General features: G+C 41.8%; 1 protein-coding gene across 1 annotated transcript in view; it reads right to left on the bottom strand.

Moving 5' to 3' along the window:
• Positions 1-365: 365 nt before the first annotated feature.
• The window catches only part of SNAP91 (synaptosome associated protein 91), a 68,897-nt gene continuing 50,040 nt past the window's right edge, over positions 366-19,222 (bottom strand). Inside the window, 12 exon segments of the mRNA XM_035903892.1 lie at positions 366-458; positions 2,652-2,756; positions 2,827-2,910; positions 5,988-6,099; positions 7,339-7,369; positions 8,740-8,889; positions 10,187-10,324; positions 17,225-17,308; positions 18,168-18,251; positions 18,699-18,770; positions 18,867-18,944; positions 19,153-19,222. The exon segment at positions 19,153-19,222 is cut by the window's right edge and continues 40 nt beyond it. Coding sequence (XP_035759785.1) covers positions 366-458; positions 2,652-2,756; positions 2,827-2,910; positions 5,988-6,099; positions 7,339-7,369; positions 8,740-8,889; positions 10,187-10,324; positions 17,225-17,308; positions 18,168-18,251; positions 18,699-18,770; positions 18,867-18,944; positions 19,153-19,222 — 1,101 coding nt within the window.

Genomic DNA, 19,222 nt, shown 5'->3' with positions numbered 1-19,222 from the left:
TTTGTTACAGTATTAATTTCAGGAAAAAAAGAAAACCCAAACCAAATAAAAACCACATGAAGCCTTGGATTGAATGGAAACAAGGCAAAAAATGGAAGTTATAGATTGAAGATAACTTTTCCTGGCAGTCACTTCCGGCAAAAAAAAGTAGCCAAAAGTCAAGCTTTCAGGCTAAAATTAAGAGTGTGGACAGAGAATTCTGGTCTTTGTTTAAACCACCACATTATCAGTGCATGTTTCTACCTATCTCTGCAGCTGCAATTTTATCAGTCATATTCAATCTACCAGCCTAACCAATGTCTGTGTGCCAGACACGTACCACAGCGTAACATGCTTAGGCAGGCAGTCACAGAATACCTTATTGTTTACAAGAAATCCTTGATGTTAAGATCCGCTAATGGGTCCTTTGTTGGAGGTTTCTTGGGACTCTGAGTAGCAGGAGTTGGGCTTGGAGAAAGCTAACAGATGCCAGCCAGGAAGGCAGAAAAAAAAAAAAGCAGACAAGGATACACAAGCATTAGGTAGATATAGCTCATTCCCACACAAACACATTGCAGGCATACAAAGTTCTAAATTTTCTTGAAGTTCATTGTGTTGCCATTTTGCTCAAGCATTGTTTAGACTCCATCCTTACTACAGGGCTAACAATGTTTGGCTGGTTGAATGGACACTGCTACAGACACTGCTCATTGTAATTAGCGTAGCTTCAAATCACTTTTTCCCTGTAAGACAGAAGGGTGTTAGGATCATCAACCCAGACAGAAATTAAGCAATTTGTTAGATGTTATACACCAAGGTGCAGAATAAGCAGAGTGCATGCTGCAGGGTATGTCTGAAAATCCCAGTGACTGGCATTTAAGTACAAGTTGTTCTACACTGGTAGTGCAAATAAGAGCCCAAAGTGTACCAGAGATGTGACCATATTACGCTCTGTTCCTCTCCTCTGGTAGGTATAAAAATCATCAATTATTCCACAGAAAGTGTCAGTTTTTCAAGTTCCATGCAACACTCTTCACTATGGAGCCAAACGATTCTCCCATCCTGACCTTACTCCCCCCTGCCTCCACCTTACTCAGAGAACCGTGTGTTCTGCACCAAAAGAAACCCAGCAAGCTACCAGTCTAAACCAGTTAAACTTGCATTTACTGAGGAACAGCTCTCATCCAAGAAACTGAGACCTTAGCTTGTTCATAAGCAGAAGGTTGGTTTTCTGAAGAATCCTCTTGGTGGGCTGGGAGGGAAGATGCAGAGTGCAGCTCTAGTAAACGCTGACAAGCTCTGAACAGAATAGGAACACCCATCAGCTCCACTTTGAGCTTTACTCAAATCTCGCCTAAAAACAGATCTTGGATGTAGTTAGATGTAGGAGAGTTTTCAAACCTGTTCCATCGGTCTTGTATAAGGGAATTGAAAAAAATCAAGGTTGTTCATGTGATCTGTTCCAAGTGAACAGTTGGTTTGGATGGGTGTACTCTTTGCTGGGTAAAAAATTGGCTGGATGGCTAGGCCAAAAGAGTTGTGGTGAATGGGGTTATATCCAGTTGGTAGCCAGTCACAAGTGGTGTTCCTCAGGGTTCAGTATTGGGGCCAGTTCTGTTCAATACCTTTATCAATGATCTGGATGAGAGGATGGAGTGCACTCTCAGTAAGTTTGCAGATGACAAGTCAGGCCCAAGTGTTGATCTGCTGGAAGGCAGGAGGCCTCTGCAGAGGGATCTGGACAGGCTGGATCAATGGGATGAGGCCAATTGTATGAGGTTTAATAAGGTCAAGCGCCGGGTCTTGCACTTGGGTCACAACAACCCCATGCAATGCTGCAGGCTTGGGGAAGAGAGACTAGAAAGCTGCCCCGCAGAAAAGCACCTGGGGGTGTCGGTTGACAGATAGCTGAATGTGAGCCAGCAGTGTGCCCAGGTGGCCAAGAAGGCCAATGGCATCCTGGCTTGTATAAGGTGGCCAGCACAACTAAGGAAGTGATTGTTCAGCTGTACTTGGCACTGGTGAGGCCGCACCTTGAATACTGTGTTCAGTGTTGGGCCCCTCACTTCAAGAATGACATTGAGGCACTGGAGCGTGTCCAGAGAAGGGCAACAAAGCTGGTGAGGGGTCTGGAGCACAAGGCTGATGAGGAGCAGCTGATGGAACTGGGGTTGTTTAGCCTGAAGAAGAGAAGGCTGAGGGGAGACCTTATCGCCCTCTACAACTGCCTGAAAGGAGGTTGTAGCAAGGTAGGTGTTGGTCTCTTCTCCCAAGTACCAAGCAACAGGACAAGAGGAAATGGCCTCAAGTTGTTTTAGGGGAGGTTTAGATTGGATACTAGAAAAAATTCTTAACCAAAAGGTTTGTCAAGCATTGGAACGGGCTGCCAGGGAAGTGGTTGAGTCCCCATCCCTGGAGGTATATTTAAGACATGGGTAGATGTGGCACTTAGGGACGTGGTTTAGTGGTGGACTTGGCAGTGTTAGGTTAATGGTGATCTTAAGGGTCTGTTCCAACCTAAATGATTCTATGATTCTAAATCAGGCAGCTGACACTATAAGAAATGTCTTTTACAGTCTTACAGCTAGAATTGAACTGAGATAATGCATACACACAGCTACTTTCTAGAGAAATGGAGAGCAATTAAACGTTCATCTAGTAGTGACACTTACCTGTACACCAGGGCCAGTGGCAGCTCCAAATGGTGGCCTCATCATTGGCTGCCCATACATAACTGGCTGCTGGGGCATCATGGGTACGCCTGTGCCTGCTGGGGGCTGTAAATTAATGCAGTGTGAGTACGGTTCTGGGTGAATAAAGGAGAGCAGCGTAACAAGAGCAACTCACCATCCCAAATGCTGCTCCTGGCTGTGGGACAGGTGGAGTACCTCCCGTTGCAGGAACAGCACTTGCTGGAGGCACAGCTCCCGTCTAAAAAATTTTTTTAAAAAAAATTAAAAAATGCAAGAAGCTCTGTAACGCCAGCTATCTGGAAACCGAATGGAGTCTCCAGAATTCTCAAAGTTGTTCTGAAAAGTAGGACTGTTAGGTAGCAGATAATACCCAACCTCAAACCCACAACGCTTCAAAGAATGAGAGAGTTGAATGAATCTGATGCTGATATGCTGATGCTCAGATTGCTTTTTCATGAGAAAGCGAGGGTGGCAGACCTCATTCTTTTCATGAATGGACTCCATTTACTGAATACAACTTAAAATAGGCCCAAGAAATTATGTACTGTCCTCCTCCTTCTACATTGCGTACGAAAGCATCCCAACTTCATAACTGATAGCCAACACACTGTTGCACTTGTTGTAGCACTGTATTTGGTAAAGCTTAAGCAGATTGTAAAGCTAAGGGAAATAACTGCTACAATTTTCAATTAAAAAGTTTCCAATTAAAAAAATACTATTTTTATGTAGTGAGATTCATTTAAGTTAAAGAGTAAGTTCACACTCTTAAGCCACAATCACAACCATTACATACTTTACTAAGGAGAGTGCAGTTTATCTTCTTATGCTTTTCATTCATATGTCTAACTTGTTACAATTTTCATTCAAGTAACACAAAGAAAAAAAGAAGGTGATCCTTTACAGGACTTGGTAAGAGAGAACTGTTAGTTTAGTGGTCTGACTGGACATGCAGCACAACAGCATCTTTGACCAAGGCCACCCCACTTATCTAGCAGAACCTACACATCATCCCTTTTGGTTCCCTTGTCTGTAACTTCTCACGCGCAGTCTCCTTATGGCCTTGAAAGCATCCAAGTCTCTCCTTTTCACTGAAGTATGTACAATCCAAATTATCAACAACTCTGAAGAGAGGCAGGAAGCATTGAAGGAAGGGATTTAAAAATGGCAGCAGGACTTTTAGGAACCTCATTACTGCTATCATATGGCCTACATATACCGGCACAATTTCTCAAGCTATTGCCGAAGCTGTAAGGTCATGCCTGAGCCTCCACATCCTTACCGCCTACCTTGAGTCAGTTATATCCCACTGCACTTGGAGAGCAGCTAGCACACTTTCCCTTCAAAGGACAGTATGTCTCTGGAGGTATATTGGAATTACTCACTGAACCATCCACTCCTATGAGTGCTGCATTTAGTGCCCTTGGCTGATCCTTGCTTCCGGACTAAAATATGCCCGTTTCTTGGGAAACTGGAGACGAGTTAAGATAACCTGTTCCAGATTCATTAATCAGCAAACACCCTACAGTTTCTGACTAATAATGATGAACCTCTTTTCCAGTCTGAAAGTTTTCTGGGGAGCATTTCAATTAAAAGCTATACTATGCTAACAGCACAGCTGTCCCCAAACTAAAACCAACATCTGGACACTCAGGTATGGAAAGCAAGGAATAGAAACACACAGATTAATGACATCAGATGCAGTGATCTGACTGCAGCCACAGGAACACATTTTAGTTCAAAATCCAGTTACGCAAATGCCAAGAAAATGGCCATACAAACTGAATCCACTTTTTCCTCAAAGCACTAGGGTCACTCAAAGGAGTGGGCTTTTAATGAAATTCTGCTCATTTTAATCCAGAAGGTGAAAGGTCACAAGGAAGGGAAGAAGCGACCAAAACTTAAGTGGTTCAACTGTGACGTGAAGGGAAGCTTCATTTTGGTCTCTACATTTATTTTTCCTGCAGATCTGGTTTTCTTAAAAAAATACCTAAGTGCATGATTTTGAAGAAATATAAATAGCACCCATGCTTCATTAATTGCTATCAAAACCACACAGCTTTCCAGAAAGGCTAGTTACTTATCAGACGGTAAAGCCACTATAAGATCAGGCTGATGTTACAGAAGTTAGAAATTTCAGGTAGTACAAGTCATCAGATAGTTCACATCCAAGTAAAGCAAAGACAGTTTGGAGCCATTATTTTCAAGCTTACAGCACAGAAATGGTTAAACGCTACTACCATATTCAACACATTGCCTGAGAATTGTCTGCCGGACAGACAGTCCAAGAAGAGACATGTTAGGTAGCTTCCAGCTAGTTTTAAGCCAGTGGTAATAGCTGTAGTGCAGGTGAGGTACTGTTAGTATCTTCGTGTTTAGTAAGTAAGTACAATAAGCGATCAAAAAAAATTCACTTACACTGTAGAGTATCGCCCAGCCTTTCTATTAGGAAAAAAAGTTGATGTTACAACTAATACATTCAATGAAGTTCAGGGAATTCTTGTATCTTCCATAAGGTTAAAGAACAAGCTGGAACATGCTTAGAGTCACATTAACATCTGGCTGTGGCAGCAGGGAACAGAACTGTCCATGCACCCCTTTGACAGTCCTTTCCTTCCCTTCCCAACCCAACTTTTTTCAAATGGAGGCTGTTTTATGTCCTGTGCGACTTTGACGAGATGAGGTACAACCCCTCTTCTGATTACTCTTGTAGCTTATGCAGGATCAAGTTGCGCTTGTGCCAAATTTAGATTTTTAGCTCAATTCAACCCTCTTCTCCCAAATTTAGTGCCTTCTGATACATTTTACAGGGCAATCTTAACTTTTCCAACAGGCCGCTTTACTTTGCTAAACAAGGTACCCACTTCTAATCTAACATCAATCACCTGACCAGTATGAATACTGGGTAGTCTTTTTGATCTACTTCATTCAGGAAAGCTTGAAAAAAGCCTATTTATTTTCTCTCCTTCCAGTACTTCAGCTTTGGATCAATACCATTGTCTTTTGGGCAACTGACCTGGGCCTGATGCTGGCAAGACCCATATGGCAAGACCACACATTTGGAAATGTCCACAGGTATTAAGTGTAGGTGTAGAGTAACCTCTTGATACATGTGCTAGTGTATTTTCATTGACCTGAACTCAATTATTTATTTATGCCAGCTGTAAACCTGGTCTTAAAAATGTGACTTGAAACAATCGTATCATTTATACAGAAGCAAACTCTTTAGCTGAAGTAGACAGGAGCAGTGCCTACACGTATGCTTGCATAGTCCCATAAAATATTGAGGTTTCAACTCCAGATGGACTAACCACCTACCAATGGACCACTTGGGACACCACCAGTTGACCACGTTGCAGGTGCTACTTTTGGCTGCCAGTTGGCTCCTCCTGTTAACTTTTTCTCTCCAGCGTTCCACTGAAGGTCTCCCCTAATAGAGAGGGAGAGAGACAGAGCTCTTATTTACATACCCTCACAGTGAAAGTGAAAACCAATTGCAGTGTACATTAACATCAGGCTTGCAGCTACGTTAGTCTACGGTGTATGCAGTTTAAGTTATTAACTGAAATATACACTTTTAGTGCCACTCAGCTTCGAGGGTTGTTAGCAGTAGACACCAGTACACTCTATACTAAAGTCAGTTATGTGGTTATGGCCTTTGCGGTGAGAATTAAAGAGAAGTTTTACTTAGTATTGACCAAAGGTAACATATTATTGCATATACCCTTGCAAAGTAGGAAGAGGGACTGCTACTGCCTATTCTACTGGGACCAGGCAGTAGAGCTGCCTGCTAGAAGTCTTTGAAAGGTCATTTCATTGCTGGAAATCTTGCTCAGACAGCTGAAGGAGGAAAGCACTCAGTTCTGAAAGAAGTTGATAGATACAAGAGAAACAAATCATTCATAGAATAAAAGGGCTGTTGCAAAACCAGGTTTTGTTAGAGGCCGCTCTGTCCAGAAGAAGCTACACCATTTGAATGACGTAGATTAAAGGAAGCTAAGTTTTGAGGATAAGCCTCATGATGTGTTTATACATATTCCTCCTATCATCTCCACCAAGGCACAACACATTTTGAAGTACACACATCATAAACTGGTCTTGCATACAGTGGAAGACTCAGCACAGAGGTAAGCAATCAGTTAGCTTAAGAGGATATATTCAAAGATAAATGCAATGCGGCAAATATTTCTTCTTGCAAAAAGCTTTTCACTGCATGGAATGAACTTCTTTTCTATTTTACAAGTATTCCAATGCCTACACGATAAGCACATCCAGCGTCTGTAAAAAGATAACAAAACTATTACATATTAGCCTAGATTACTGAGGACAGCCATACAATTTATTATCTGGACTATTTGTTCATTTTAAGTTTCATTTGGAAACCAGCTATCTGATATGAAGACAATGATTTATAGATTTTTTAATATATTTTTTTTTTAAGGCTCAGATTAAAGCCAGCAAGTTTAAAAGCTATGTCAGGAACAATTAACCTTAATTATTCATTGAACCTGTATAGAATAGAATATTTTTTCCAGAATTTTTCTGAACTGATTTTTGGGGGGTAGGGGCACAGGACCAACTCATTGATTCTTAAAAACCACTGAAATAGATGTAAGACTATACAACAGATTTGAACACTTTTTTTTTTTTTAAACCAAGCTGAACTTACTTTTTTGAAGTGGTACCAGAAATTCCAAGATCTGAAAATTGTAAGGAAAAAAAGGAAAAAAAAAAAAAGTCATGTGTTTCTTAAATTAAAGTGTGTCAAAGTAACACCTCACATTTCATTGCACATGGGACTGTATAGGGTAATAAAGTTTTGGATGCCTTCATTTACACAATATCAGAGGACTGGCCACATCTACCCCTTTCTTCAGGACAAACTTCTGAGGAACACTGTGGATGGCTTATACTTGAGGAAGCCATTTTTGCTCCATAAGCGATCCAAAGTAACAATATATTTAGGTCTACAAAACACTAAGTTATTTAAGAGCACCAAAACTATTTACCATGAATGACAACACTAGTTTCTGTTCCTCATTACACATACTGAAATAAAAAGCTATTTTTATACACATAAATCTGAATGCCACCTGGAAGTTTTGCACTGTTTTATCTGCTCTACCATACACGGGAACTCCAAGGAGTTTCCTAAATTACTCTTCAGAAGAAGTTTTAAGCTAAATTTTAAAGAATACTGTTCTCACATGGCCAGTACAAGTCCTGTAAGTCACAAATTGCTAAGTTTCTTTTTCTCCCCCAAACTTGGATATACCAAATGACTTGCAGAAGAGGTTTCAAGTGATTAAGAGTCCTGCTGACTTCTAATCATGGTAGTTTTCTCCCCCTCAACAGAGTATGCATCGTAAGATCAGTTACATCTTTGCTGTGGTATGTTTACATATACTAACAGAGTATTCCACTTATACAAATCTCTATAGTACAACTTCAGTAGTAATATACCTTAGACTAGGTGGGCCTCTGTTATAGGGGTTTTTTTTGGGTGGGAGGGGGCTGCAGCTACTGATCTCTAGTTATAAAGGCTCTAACCCTTTTCCTACTACAGGAAAGAGAACATTTTTTACTTTAGCATTTCAAGAACATGCTTTGGAAAGTTCACTGTCTGAGATAAGGTCTGTTCTTTGCTGTTCTGCACACCTCACCCCACTGCTGCTCCCCCTTTCATTAAGCAAGAAGTCAGCTATTTGTGTCCAACAGCTGTTCTGCTTAAATTCCACAGTGCTTTCAGATGCTCTGAACAATTTTCACCTTTCCATCTGTTACTACAAATCCATTAAGAGTCTGACCATAAGAGCCTCTGAATGTACCTGGGATCTTCACATGTTACAAATCATACCTACCAAAAAGATCCCGTTACTTGACTCTGATCCTGGGCACAAAGAGGGACAAGTTAGGACCCCAAACTACCAGCTATCTGAATCAGGCCTTATACCTACCCATAGTTCCCCCATCTCCCCAGGGAAACACGAGGACATTGAAAGAAGCAAACTAAAATAGACAGGTACTTGGGTCCACAGGTTTGGTTTTAAAACCGAAATGTGTCACTTACTGCCTACTAAGTTTGCAAGAGACGAATCAAGATCGCTTCCGAGGCCTTTGCTTGTGGCTGAAGCAGTGACTGTTGCTGTGGCTGAAGGTGCTATAGACTGACCAGAAGGAACCATAGTTGGCATAAGAAGATCGCCTAGGCCATCAAACACTGGAAGTGAAAGGGAAGTGGGTTAGAAACAGCCAGGTAACAAATACATGGTGGTAACAAATACACTACCTACAACTTTGCTGTTGCTCCAACAAATACAGCACAGACAACCACATCACAAGTCTTATCAAAACAGTTTGACATTAAAAGTAATGCCAACAAGGGCATGCATTTAATTTTACTAGACACTTGTATGTATAGTAATCCTGAAAGAGCTATACCAACGAGAACTAATATGACAGTACATGCCTAAAAGTACTTTAATTGGAGAGTTGAATCTACATAGATACAGCACCACTTCGACATGACACTATTTTTCTTACAGCCATCCTTAAAGAGATGTTGGATGCACACACATTTGTCAGGAGATATTCATTTAAAGGCTTTTAAAATGAACATCTTGCAGCAAACACCAGTCAGAATTACTGTGGCAAAGGCAGTCTTACACCTTGACATCTTACGGCAATAGGATTGGAAGTCTCAAGATGTTACTATACACTTGCAAGCAGCAGGGAGTCAGGAACATCTACTAACATCTTATGAGATCAGAAGGAACCAGAACCATCCACACTGAGAGAGCCAGCCTCCTTAGTCCAGTCATTTAACTCAGAAGTTCGTTTTTTAGATCCCTTCAAGTCAAACTGCCTGGTACATCTCATGCCAGTGTTCTATCTTCTGATCTGTATTTGAGGTACATGCTAATGTTAAGTCAACAGGAAGGGGTAGCATGTGCACTGGCAAGCAACCAAATAACCAAGCAGCATTACTACTTCGATCTTTTTTTTCTTGTACAGTTGCAGAACTCACCAATTTTAAGTTTGTAGCAAGGACCCAGCATGGAAAATACAGAATGGAAGAGATACAAACAAAATGATAGCAGTGATGAAAGTTTAAGCTTATAGTCAGGCAAAGAACACAACCTCAATCTCCGTTTTGTGTACCTTCAGGTGCCATGCAAGCTCAAGAACAGCTTCAGCAGCAGCAGCAAGATGACTTGCCTATATACTTGATTTACAGAACAGTGTTTTCCTTGAGTTATTCCTGATCCATGCAGTCAAGCACATGCAAGGATGATGTTCACACTAGTTTGTTTTTTACTGACATGGTAGAATAAAAAATGGGTACAAAGAGCTCTTGGGCACACACTAGCCTAAACACCACCCTGAGTTCTTCCAGTAGAGAAGGAACAGGGAAATCACTGATATTGCTTGTACTCAGAGCCCAAATACAGTGTCATTAACTCATCCAACACATAAAACACATTAGAAAATTCACAGGAAGAAACACTGTGGCTCACCTGATGCATCAAATGAACTGCCAGTTGTTGGAGCTGTTGTCCCAAAAGCTGCATCAAAGTTAGGCTGTAGTAAGCTGGTTTGAGCTGGAGTGACTGGGGATGGTGATGGAGAGGGAGCAATAAAAGAACCTCCAAAGCCTTGAAAAAGCCACATAAGAGAGGTGTGGACATTAGAGTCAGTCTTTTGGGGCTGTGTTTAACAAAAGCTCAGTCTTATAAAAGGCAGAATGATAGTGACAATTCTTACTAGACCATTGTAAGTAACTCAGTACCATATGAGCATCCTTGGTATACCAGGTATGACCCAGGGAATTTACGCTTTTGTGAGAGCTACCAATAAAAACTTTAATGTTTGTTATCTAGATTTCTGCAGAGGCAGACCAACAGAGTAGAGAACACAACTCTTCCAGTACTACACCCTATAGTTCTAGGTAAGTAATCTCACAGGCAGAATGCAACAAACAAGAATTAGTTCGGGGGGAAAAAAAAAAGACAGAGGACTAACTTGAGAAAAGCATATGATCACCCATCAACTACTCTGGAATCTCAATTCAGAAGGCAGCGTTTTACCAATCCAGTTTAGCCTCTCTCACCATCTTAAAACATCCTCGTGTCCCTCATCAAGATGTCTTCAAGCTGCTGCCCCTCCCCACTCCCATGCCAAAGCAGGATCAACAGCATCCACAAGCAAACTGCTTGTAGGCTGGACAACCTCCATGATTAAGGTCAATGTATATATTATAAACCCTATATTTATATAAATAAACTCTACTGATGGAGATTCTCTAGCCTACAAGCAATGTACTCCCATGCTTGATAATTCCTAAAATCCCTCCCTTGGCCACTATATAATTTGATGTCCCTTGCAATTTAAGCTTATTTGTATTATCTACAAACTCCGGAAACCTATTAAATATGCAAAGACTCTGTCAAAATGTGAACAGACATATGACACCTTCTCACTTCTCTTTAACCTACAAGCCATTCCTCCTACTCAATCTGTTCTTGACAGTGATGTCTGAGACCTCCATACTACATCTTCAGTTTCTCAGCCTTGTTTTTCCCAGCTGGCCTTGCATAGAAAGGATCTCATCTGAGCTCAGTGCTCCAACTGTGACTACGCAAATAGAGCGGAAAGGGCACCCTCCACAACCTGCAGGCTTTACTTTTTTCCCCTGTATCGGAGTGGGCATTGTATTAATTTGCCACAGCTGAGCACAAGACAGTGAGGAGCCAGTGCTCTAACACTGCCTTTAGTTTGTTTTCTGGGAACATCCTGCCTTACAATCTACCATCCTTATGTGTCCAGCTAATCATTGCTGCCTACGGACAGAAGCTTGAACATTTACTCATTTGAAATTTCTCCTTTAGATCATTTTCTCCAATTTGTAGAGACCATTTTAAGTCTTATTCTCATACAATGTAAATACAGATCTTTCCATGTGGGTGAAATCTGAAAAATTAAGCATGCTACTCCAACTGTCTCGTTGTTTAAATTAAATACCAAATACAACTTACCAGTTTAGAAGATACAATCCATTACATTAAACCCTTATCACTACTTTCTGTCTTTTTACTGAGATAGTTTGTACCACTCTTGTTTAAGTAGTCAACTAATTCCTTTCTTCCTCTTCTTTCTTCAGCTTGCTTTAGTTACCAGTTCAGTGGGGAAGTTAGCTTTTTAAAAATGGGAAAATAAATAAAATTCTGAAGATTTTCTAACCACTTTTTTATCCAAACTGCTTTCCATGGTCACAGGGTATATTGATTACAGCACATTATGCAGACATCTTACAAACAGTGACAACAGCACATTTCCCAGCTATGAAATCAAGCATCTGCCAGACATCTGTGAGACAGGCTAGAGCTCAACATAAAGAACTTGTGCTCAAATTGTGAGCATCAATTATACCAAATGTTACTGTGACATCTCAGACGGTCTCCCCGGAAACTTTGCTTTCACAGAGAACAAAGACTAAACACCCAGCACTTAGCAAATGTTGAGAGAGAAAGAAAAATTTATACACACATGCTCAATGCAAGCATCAAACTTAGTTACATGTCAAGCAGATGTGTATTTTAGAAGAGAAGCGAGTTAGCAGCAGCTAATTGTATCCAAGCCAAACCCCTCAGTAAGGAAATGAGTGGTTTGCTGTTACCAGGTGCTGGGCACCAGGACAGCAACTTGCTGTACCACTAGCAGGCAGGCTTTAATTGTGGAACGCCTGGCCTATATGAACAAATACATTGGCCCCAAGTACAGCAGGGAGTGGACGGCAAACCTGACCATGCACTACAGGTCCAGGAGAGCACAACCTGATTAAAAACTCCTCATAAAATTACATCCTTCAGCTGAAGCTTGCCAGATTGCAGGCAATGACACTTGGATCCTAACTTCAACTTGTCCCTCCAGCTGGTACTGACCAAGGGCGCTGGCTGGAGCCAGGGAAGCAGGAGTTGGAAGCAGAGCAGCCAGCATTCTGCAGTCCAAAGTAAAGAGCATTTCAAAAGCCTGTGTGAGCTTCCCTGTGTTTCTCAGTCCTACTTCAAGGTTCTGAGACCAAGAAGCCCTTATCACCCAAATCTGACTCCACAGCAAGTCACACGCTCATTCGCTGAATCGATGGGCCGAGACCAATTGTATGAGGTTCAACAAAGCCAAGTGCCGGGTCCTGCACTTGGGTCACAACAACCCCATGCAGTGCTACAGGCTTGGGGAAGAGTGGCTGGAAAGCTGCCTGGCAGAAAAGGACCTGGGGGTGCTGGTTGACAGCCGGCTGGACATGAGCCAGCAGTGTGCCCAGGTGGCCAAGAAGGCCAATGGCATCCTGGCTTGTATCAGGAATAGTGTGGCCAGCAGGAGTAGGGAAGTGATCGTGCCCCTGTACTCCGCACTGGTGAGGCTGCGCCTCGAACGCTGTGTTCAGTTTTGGGCCCCTCACTCCAAGAAGGACATTGAAGGGCTGAAGCGTGTCCAGAGAAGGGAAACAAAGCTGGTGAGGGGTCTGGAGCACAAGGCTGATGGGGAGTGTCTGAGGGAACTGTGGTTTTTCAGCCTGGAGAAGAGGAGGCTGAGGGGAGACCTTATCGCCCTCTACAACTGCCTGAAAGGAGGTTGTGGCAAGGTGGGTGTTGGTCTTTTCTGCCAAGAACCAAGCAACAGGACAAGAGGAAATGGCCTCAAGTTGCCCCAGGGCAACCGGAAGGGTTGTTAAGCATTGGAATGGGCTGCCCAGGGAAGTGGTTGAGTCCCCATCCCTGGAGATACTTAAAAGACGGGTAGATGTGGTGCTCAGGGACATAGTTTAGTGGTGGGATGGCAGTGTAGGCTAACAGTTGGACTTGATGATCTTAAAGGTCTTTTCCAACCTAAACGATTCTGTAATTCATAGATGCTAACTCTGAATCTGGACAAATACACTGGGATCAGGGGTCTGCCCTCAGCATTCCAAGGTCTGTTCTTGAAGTGTGTTTGTCACGGGTAGTTTAAGCTGGAAGGGAACTCTGGAGGTCAGCCAGTCCAATACCCTGCTCAAAGCCAATCTAATCAAATCAGGTTGCCCAGAGATTTGCCTTGACACCTCCAACAGGAGAGATTTCACTGCCTCTCTGGATGGCCTGTTGTCATATCTGACCATCCTCATGGTAAAAATAAAAAAGTTCCAGTATTTAACTGGATTTTCCCACCCACATTGCCTTTTTTCCTATCATTGTGCACCTCCAAGAAGAACCTGGCTAATCTTCTCTGTAACCTCCAGTAAGGTAGTTTAGATACCTAAGGCCTCCCTTTTGTCTTCTCTTCTTAAAGCTGAATGGACCCAGTTCTCAGCCTCTTCTCATGTCATGTGCACCATTCACCATCTTGGTGTCCCTTCACTGAACTCACGCTGTGATGTCCTGATCACCTGCATCAAGAGCTTCTCTAACACATTCCAGAAGTCACCTGGATTACCTGCAACCAGCCGTATTGCCCTTCCAGCACATACTGTGGTGGTTGCCCATGAGTGCCAAAGACTATGACAGGCTTTCTCCAACTGCCTAAAAAAGGCTTCCCCTACTGCCTCTTCTTGATCAGGTTGTCCATAGCAGACACCTGCTATAACATCACCAGTGCAGGCCTGTCCTCTGATCCTTACCTATAAACTCTCTCCTGGTTCATCACCTGTCCCAAGGCAAAGCTCCATGCATTCAGCTATCTGCAGACAAAGTACCAGTCTCAAAAGAATCAGACCAGAAGCAGGTTGACAAGATATAGGGATGACAAGGATGGCTGACTGCAGCAATTCCTAAAGCACTGGAGCTATCTAAAGACCCTGTGCTGAGTTTGATCCTCTCAGTTTCCTGAGCGAGAACAAGGAGCTTGGCAGCAAGGCACGGCACAATATACGTTTATAAAAGATTCCATTTAGAAAGTTCTGTAAGTTTTTGCAAAGCCCCCCAAAGCATCTATTTCTCTAACTACAGAAGAGAGTTCTCAGCTTCAGGTGAAGTTTGCATGACTGTTGGTCTTAATTCCATAGGTTTTAGCCTCTTGTGCAATTTGACAGCAAGATCAGGCAGAGAAGCCATAAAAATGCTTTAATGGATTAAGTTCTTACTTGTCTAGGGCTTGCACAAGACCCAGAGTGAGTCTGCAGAAACAGCAGCAACCAAGTTACTGAGATGTGTTGTCTGGACGTCCCCAACTGCCCAATTTTGAGTTTGCTTTTTCTTACACATTCAATTAAGATTTCTTATAAGAACATGCAATTTGAGTATGTACTGGGATACACATGCACACAGTTTAACTGGATAGACAGATCTAGAAGGGAAAATGGCTAGGCTATTGTATTTATTGGCACAGTTCTAGTCTTGTCTGCAAAGAGGCTTTGAAGAGCATGAAAAAAATTCCACCACATTTCTTAAGTGAGACAAGAAAAGACTAGCAACTTTTTTGACAGCAGAACACTTAAGATAATGACGCATAGTAAGTATACTCAAAACATTATGCATATCAACACTTAGTACAACCAAACATTCATAAACCATGAAGGACAAGCCTTCAGCTACCATATGAAATCTGGACAATCTTAAATTTAAAACTGGATTACACTGCAGGCTATACATCTGCCATTATCTAGGCTGAACAAATGCTTAGCAATATGCTGTGATGTTTACAGGCTCTCTATATCTTCCAAACAAAGATTCAAATCTACTTGGAGCCCTTTTGAATACACACATAAGAAAAAATTAAAATCATCTTCTCACCCCAACTGCTTCAGGTCTGCTTGAGTGTTTACACTTAGACATCCCTTTTATAATTTAGGTTTTGATTTAATATGACTCATCAGGTTCAGAGACCATACTGCTGAAGTTTAAGCCATCTGGAGCATAATTCCTACTGGAATTTAAGCTTAGTTACAGATAAGGACATAAAATATTTTGTATTGTGACGTTTGCATAAGCAGGATTAGCTTCTTCTCAACATCTTTGCACCCAGTCCCCTGATAATGCACACAACTGCAAATGACTGGAATGTTTCAGAATGTCCTAGTTAAAGCCTGATCTCCAGCCTTAAGCCATCCATAGCCTAACTAATACGAAGACATACTCAAGCAATATTAAAACAAAAGGTGGTCTTCTACCTTAAAATCCTGAAGCTGCCTGTACTAAAGCTTTAGCATGCACCTACCCATTATGTCGCGCTTTAAGTAGCTGGCTTGCCAGCACTGGAACTGATTGAGAACACATATATACGGTATTATTCTCTAGACTACTACTACTACTCCTGCAGCACAACCAAGCGATGTCCACACCTAGAGCAGGTACTAGCAAAAGTGTCCTCTTCTGAGATGGCTTCAGCATGCAAGCAGCCACCTGTATCAACTCACCGCACTTAGAGCGGACTACATTCTGAGGTATCTCACTTATTTATTTCTCATACGATGGAGCATCTCTCACAAGCATATAAAGGCGAAACATACACAGGGTTGGACTGCTAAGCTGGCATAAGAAACCTGCAGACATACAGACAGCAACTGATGTCAGGGCCCACCATACCTAGAGTGGTTAGCAGTTGCATAAAGGGCAGACTATCACTCCAGCTCAGAATGAATGCCACAAAAGGTACAACATGACACTGATGATCATCTTTGAAGTTCATAAAGGATAACTTGCCAACCAATTCTACTGACAAATTCACCTTTCGGGAATATGGTGGAAACTAAGCCAAGTCTTCCTCAAACCAGAAGTGCATTAATTTCCTTTAAACCCGAGGAAGACATGCTGGGGTCTTGTTCTCTACAAACTTCAAACTGGGATGCGGAGGAGTCACAACTGTTTAGCACAATCAGTATAGCCACTAAAATACATGGTATAGCACAAATTTTGGAGAACGGTACAAACAGAATTTGTCTGAAGCTGCTTATCTGTAGGATGCAGACTACAATGAAACAGTTATTAAGCCTTTGAAATAGGTGTGACAGTGATGCCACATTCAGCACTAGCAGACACCTCATCTCACCCAGTGTGAGGAGAGGGTCTCTATCACTTCTATGCCCTTCTGCTCAGAAAAGCTCTCTCTCATCACCCCACTCTCCTTGGCTAAATGCAAGACTGCTACCAACACATTCATTCAAGCTCTTAACATTTAAGTGTGTAACCTGCCTGAATTAAATCAACCAAGAAATGAAGATGAATTAGCAGTAAGGAACAAGTAGCATAGCCTGCAATACTGCTTAAGTACTGCTACAGTCAGACAAAGAAACTTTACGTATACAATCCTATTCAGTGAACAGTACAGAAAAATTGTGTAGGATGTAGGAAAACAAAAAGCCTGGGAAGAACATAATCTAGGAAGTTAACTTGTACTTCCGTACAGTGCCTCCATTAGAAATAACAGTAGTTTTAATTTAAGACCTCTAAAGTACTAAGAAATCATGTGAACAAGAATTTTATTCCACTGCAAAAGTCCACTTACACCCAAGGAACGTAAAAGATTTCAAAGACCATTTCTTAGTTTTGCCTTAAAATAACAAGTTTTTAGAAGTTCTTTATTACCAGCAAGTAGGTCTGCAGAAGCTGAGGAACTAGAAGCAGCCTGGGTTGCGGGCTGGGGTTCAGAAGCACTACTTCCAAAAGCATCTAAAGGGAATTCCAGAAAGCATCAAGAAGAGTTCAATATTAAAGGCATCAATTCATCACTTATCATAAACAAAAGACAACAAAAGGATAACCACTTCATTCATCAGAAGAAGAAAATGAAAGTGCTTGGCCATCTTTATTGCAGAGCAGCACCATGGACACAAAGCTCAGGTGGAAAAAAGGAGGCCCAACAAACCAGCACTTGAAAGAAATCCCTTTTCTTTTAGTTGCACCTCTTCTCAGAAAGTCCATACAAATCACAGCATTCTAGACAAGAGGGTTAAGCCCTTTGGAGATGAATGCATTGGATGAGAGATTGGAGCAATTGTGGCCAGAAACAACACATTAAGTCTTTTTAGAGGACTATTTCACTAATGTTTGACAATTCACTGCTTCAGGCAACATTTGTGTTCTACAACACTTCTAGAGTTGGTTGTGCCCATCCTAATTTCCACCTTCTCAAATCCAACAAAGATCCTGTGATTCAGATACCCGGTTTGAGAAAAGTCACCCTCAAAACTAAAGCTTCTTTGAGAAATGGAACTGAGAGAAAACAACATGACCATAGAGTTGCAAAGATGAAAACCGGCACACAACAGACTTTCATTGGACCTCTGAGGAAGAGCCATACATGCATTGACTGAAGACAGAATGGCAAGTGTTATGACAACAGAATGACCACACTGACAGCTTATTTGCAGTTCGTTACTGGGTAATATTAAGAACTGGACATGCTAGTATTAGCTGTGATGCTACACAGAAAAGCATGAGAAGGGGAAACCGCAGCTTTAGCCAAGTGCAAAGGTAATTAAAATGAAGTGATTCAACTCTGAAGTGGTGAGGAAAGAAAAATACCCACCACCAAATAGGTCAATCACACCTGAAGCATCCACCTTTGCTGGAGAGGCAGTGGGTAGTGGAGAGGGGGCTGCAAATGCATCCACTGCAGTAAGCATAGGATAAATAATATTTAGTATCAGCAAGGCAACAATGATAGCTAAATATTTCAAAGCCCACGGACTCCAACAGTTGGAACGAGAGGGTCAGTAAATTCAGGTAACAATCTTCAGAACTGCAAACAGAAAGCGTTACATTTCTCACATAGCAACCGAAAACCACAGTACTTTAAAGAAAGTATTGTTTATTAAGAATTTTCTTATGCTTAGAGGAGGATTCACTCTCTCAACAACCACCCACTCAACTTCAGAGTCAGCCACTTCATGGTTTGCATCTTCTGCAGTTGCTAGTCTTGTGACCAAAGTGTCAACAAATCCACAAGTTCCAGTTTAAAGATGTAAATTGTCAGTAAGTCTTATTTTTTTTACTCTTGGGGAAAAAAAAAACCAAAAAACATAAGTCTGTAGAATGGCCTGTGAAGACAAGCACTCACCAGATAAGAGATCACCAGTGAGAGAACTCTCAGGCACAGGAGAAGCTCCATGTGGCGGAGATGAAAAAGCATCTTCCAGAAATGAAAGAAAAACAAGTATCATTCAAGTCAGTTTACACCATTACACAGCATCAAAGTAGCAGAGTATTAGAAGAATTCTCTCTTTACCTGTACCAAAGAGATCTATGCTAGGAGTAGCATCTGGTTTAGGTGCTGCAGGTACATCAGGAACAGACTCAAATAAATCTAAGGCCAAGAACATAACACGTCTTTAACTCATTTTTGAAAGGCAGGACTGAAAGCACAACTTTCAGGTTTTACACATCATATTTAGAGTTAAATAGGCTCTCTGGTTTGAAAGCCTAGCACACAGCATGCATGCAACAACGACTTGTTTGTTCTGTACTCCTGACAGATCAATCCACCAGAATCCAAGAGTTAAAAACAAAATTACCACCAAAGATATCTAGAGCAGGAGGAGCGGAGGTGGTGGCGGTAGCAGAAGTGGTGGCAGTAGTGGTAGT

Source organism: Egretta garzetta, unplaced genomic scaffold (genome assembly GCF_000687185.1).
Source record: "Egretta garzetta isolate BGI_Z169 unplaced genomic scaffold, ASM68718v1 scaffold430, whole genome shotgun sequence".
Taxonomy (NCBI): Eukaryota; Metazoa; Chordata; class Aves; order Pelecaniformes; family Ardeidae; genus Egretta; species Egretta garzetta.
Note: the sequence above shows the minus strand (reverse complement) of the source record. Positions and strands in the feature narration are given on the sequence as shown.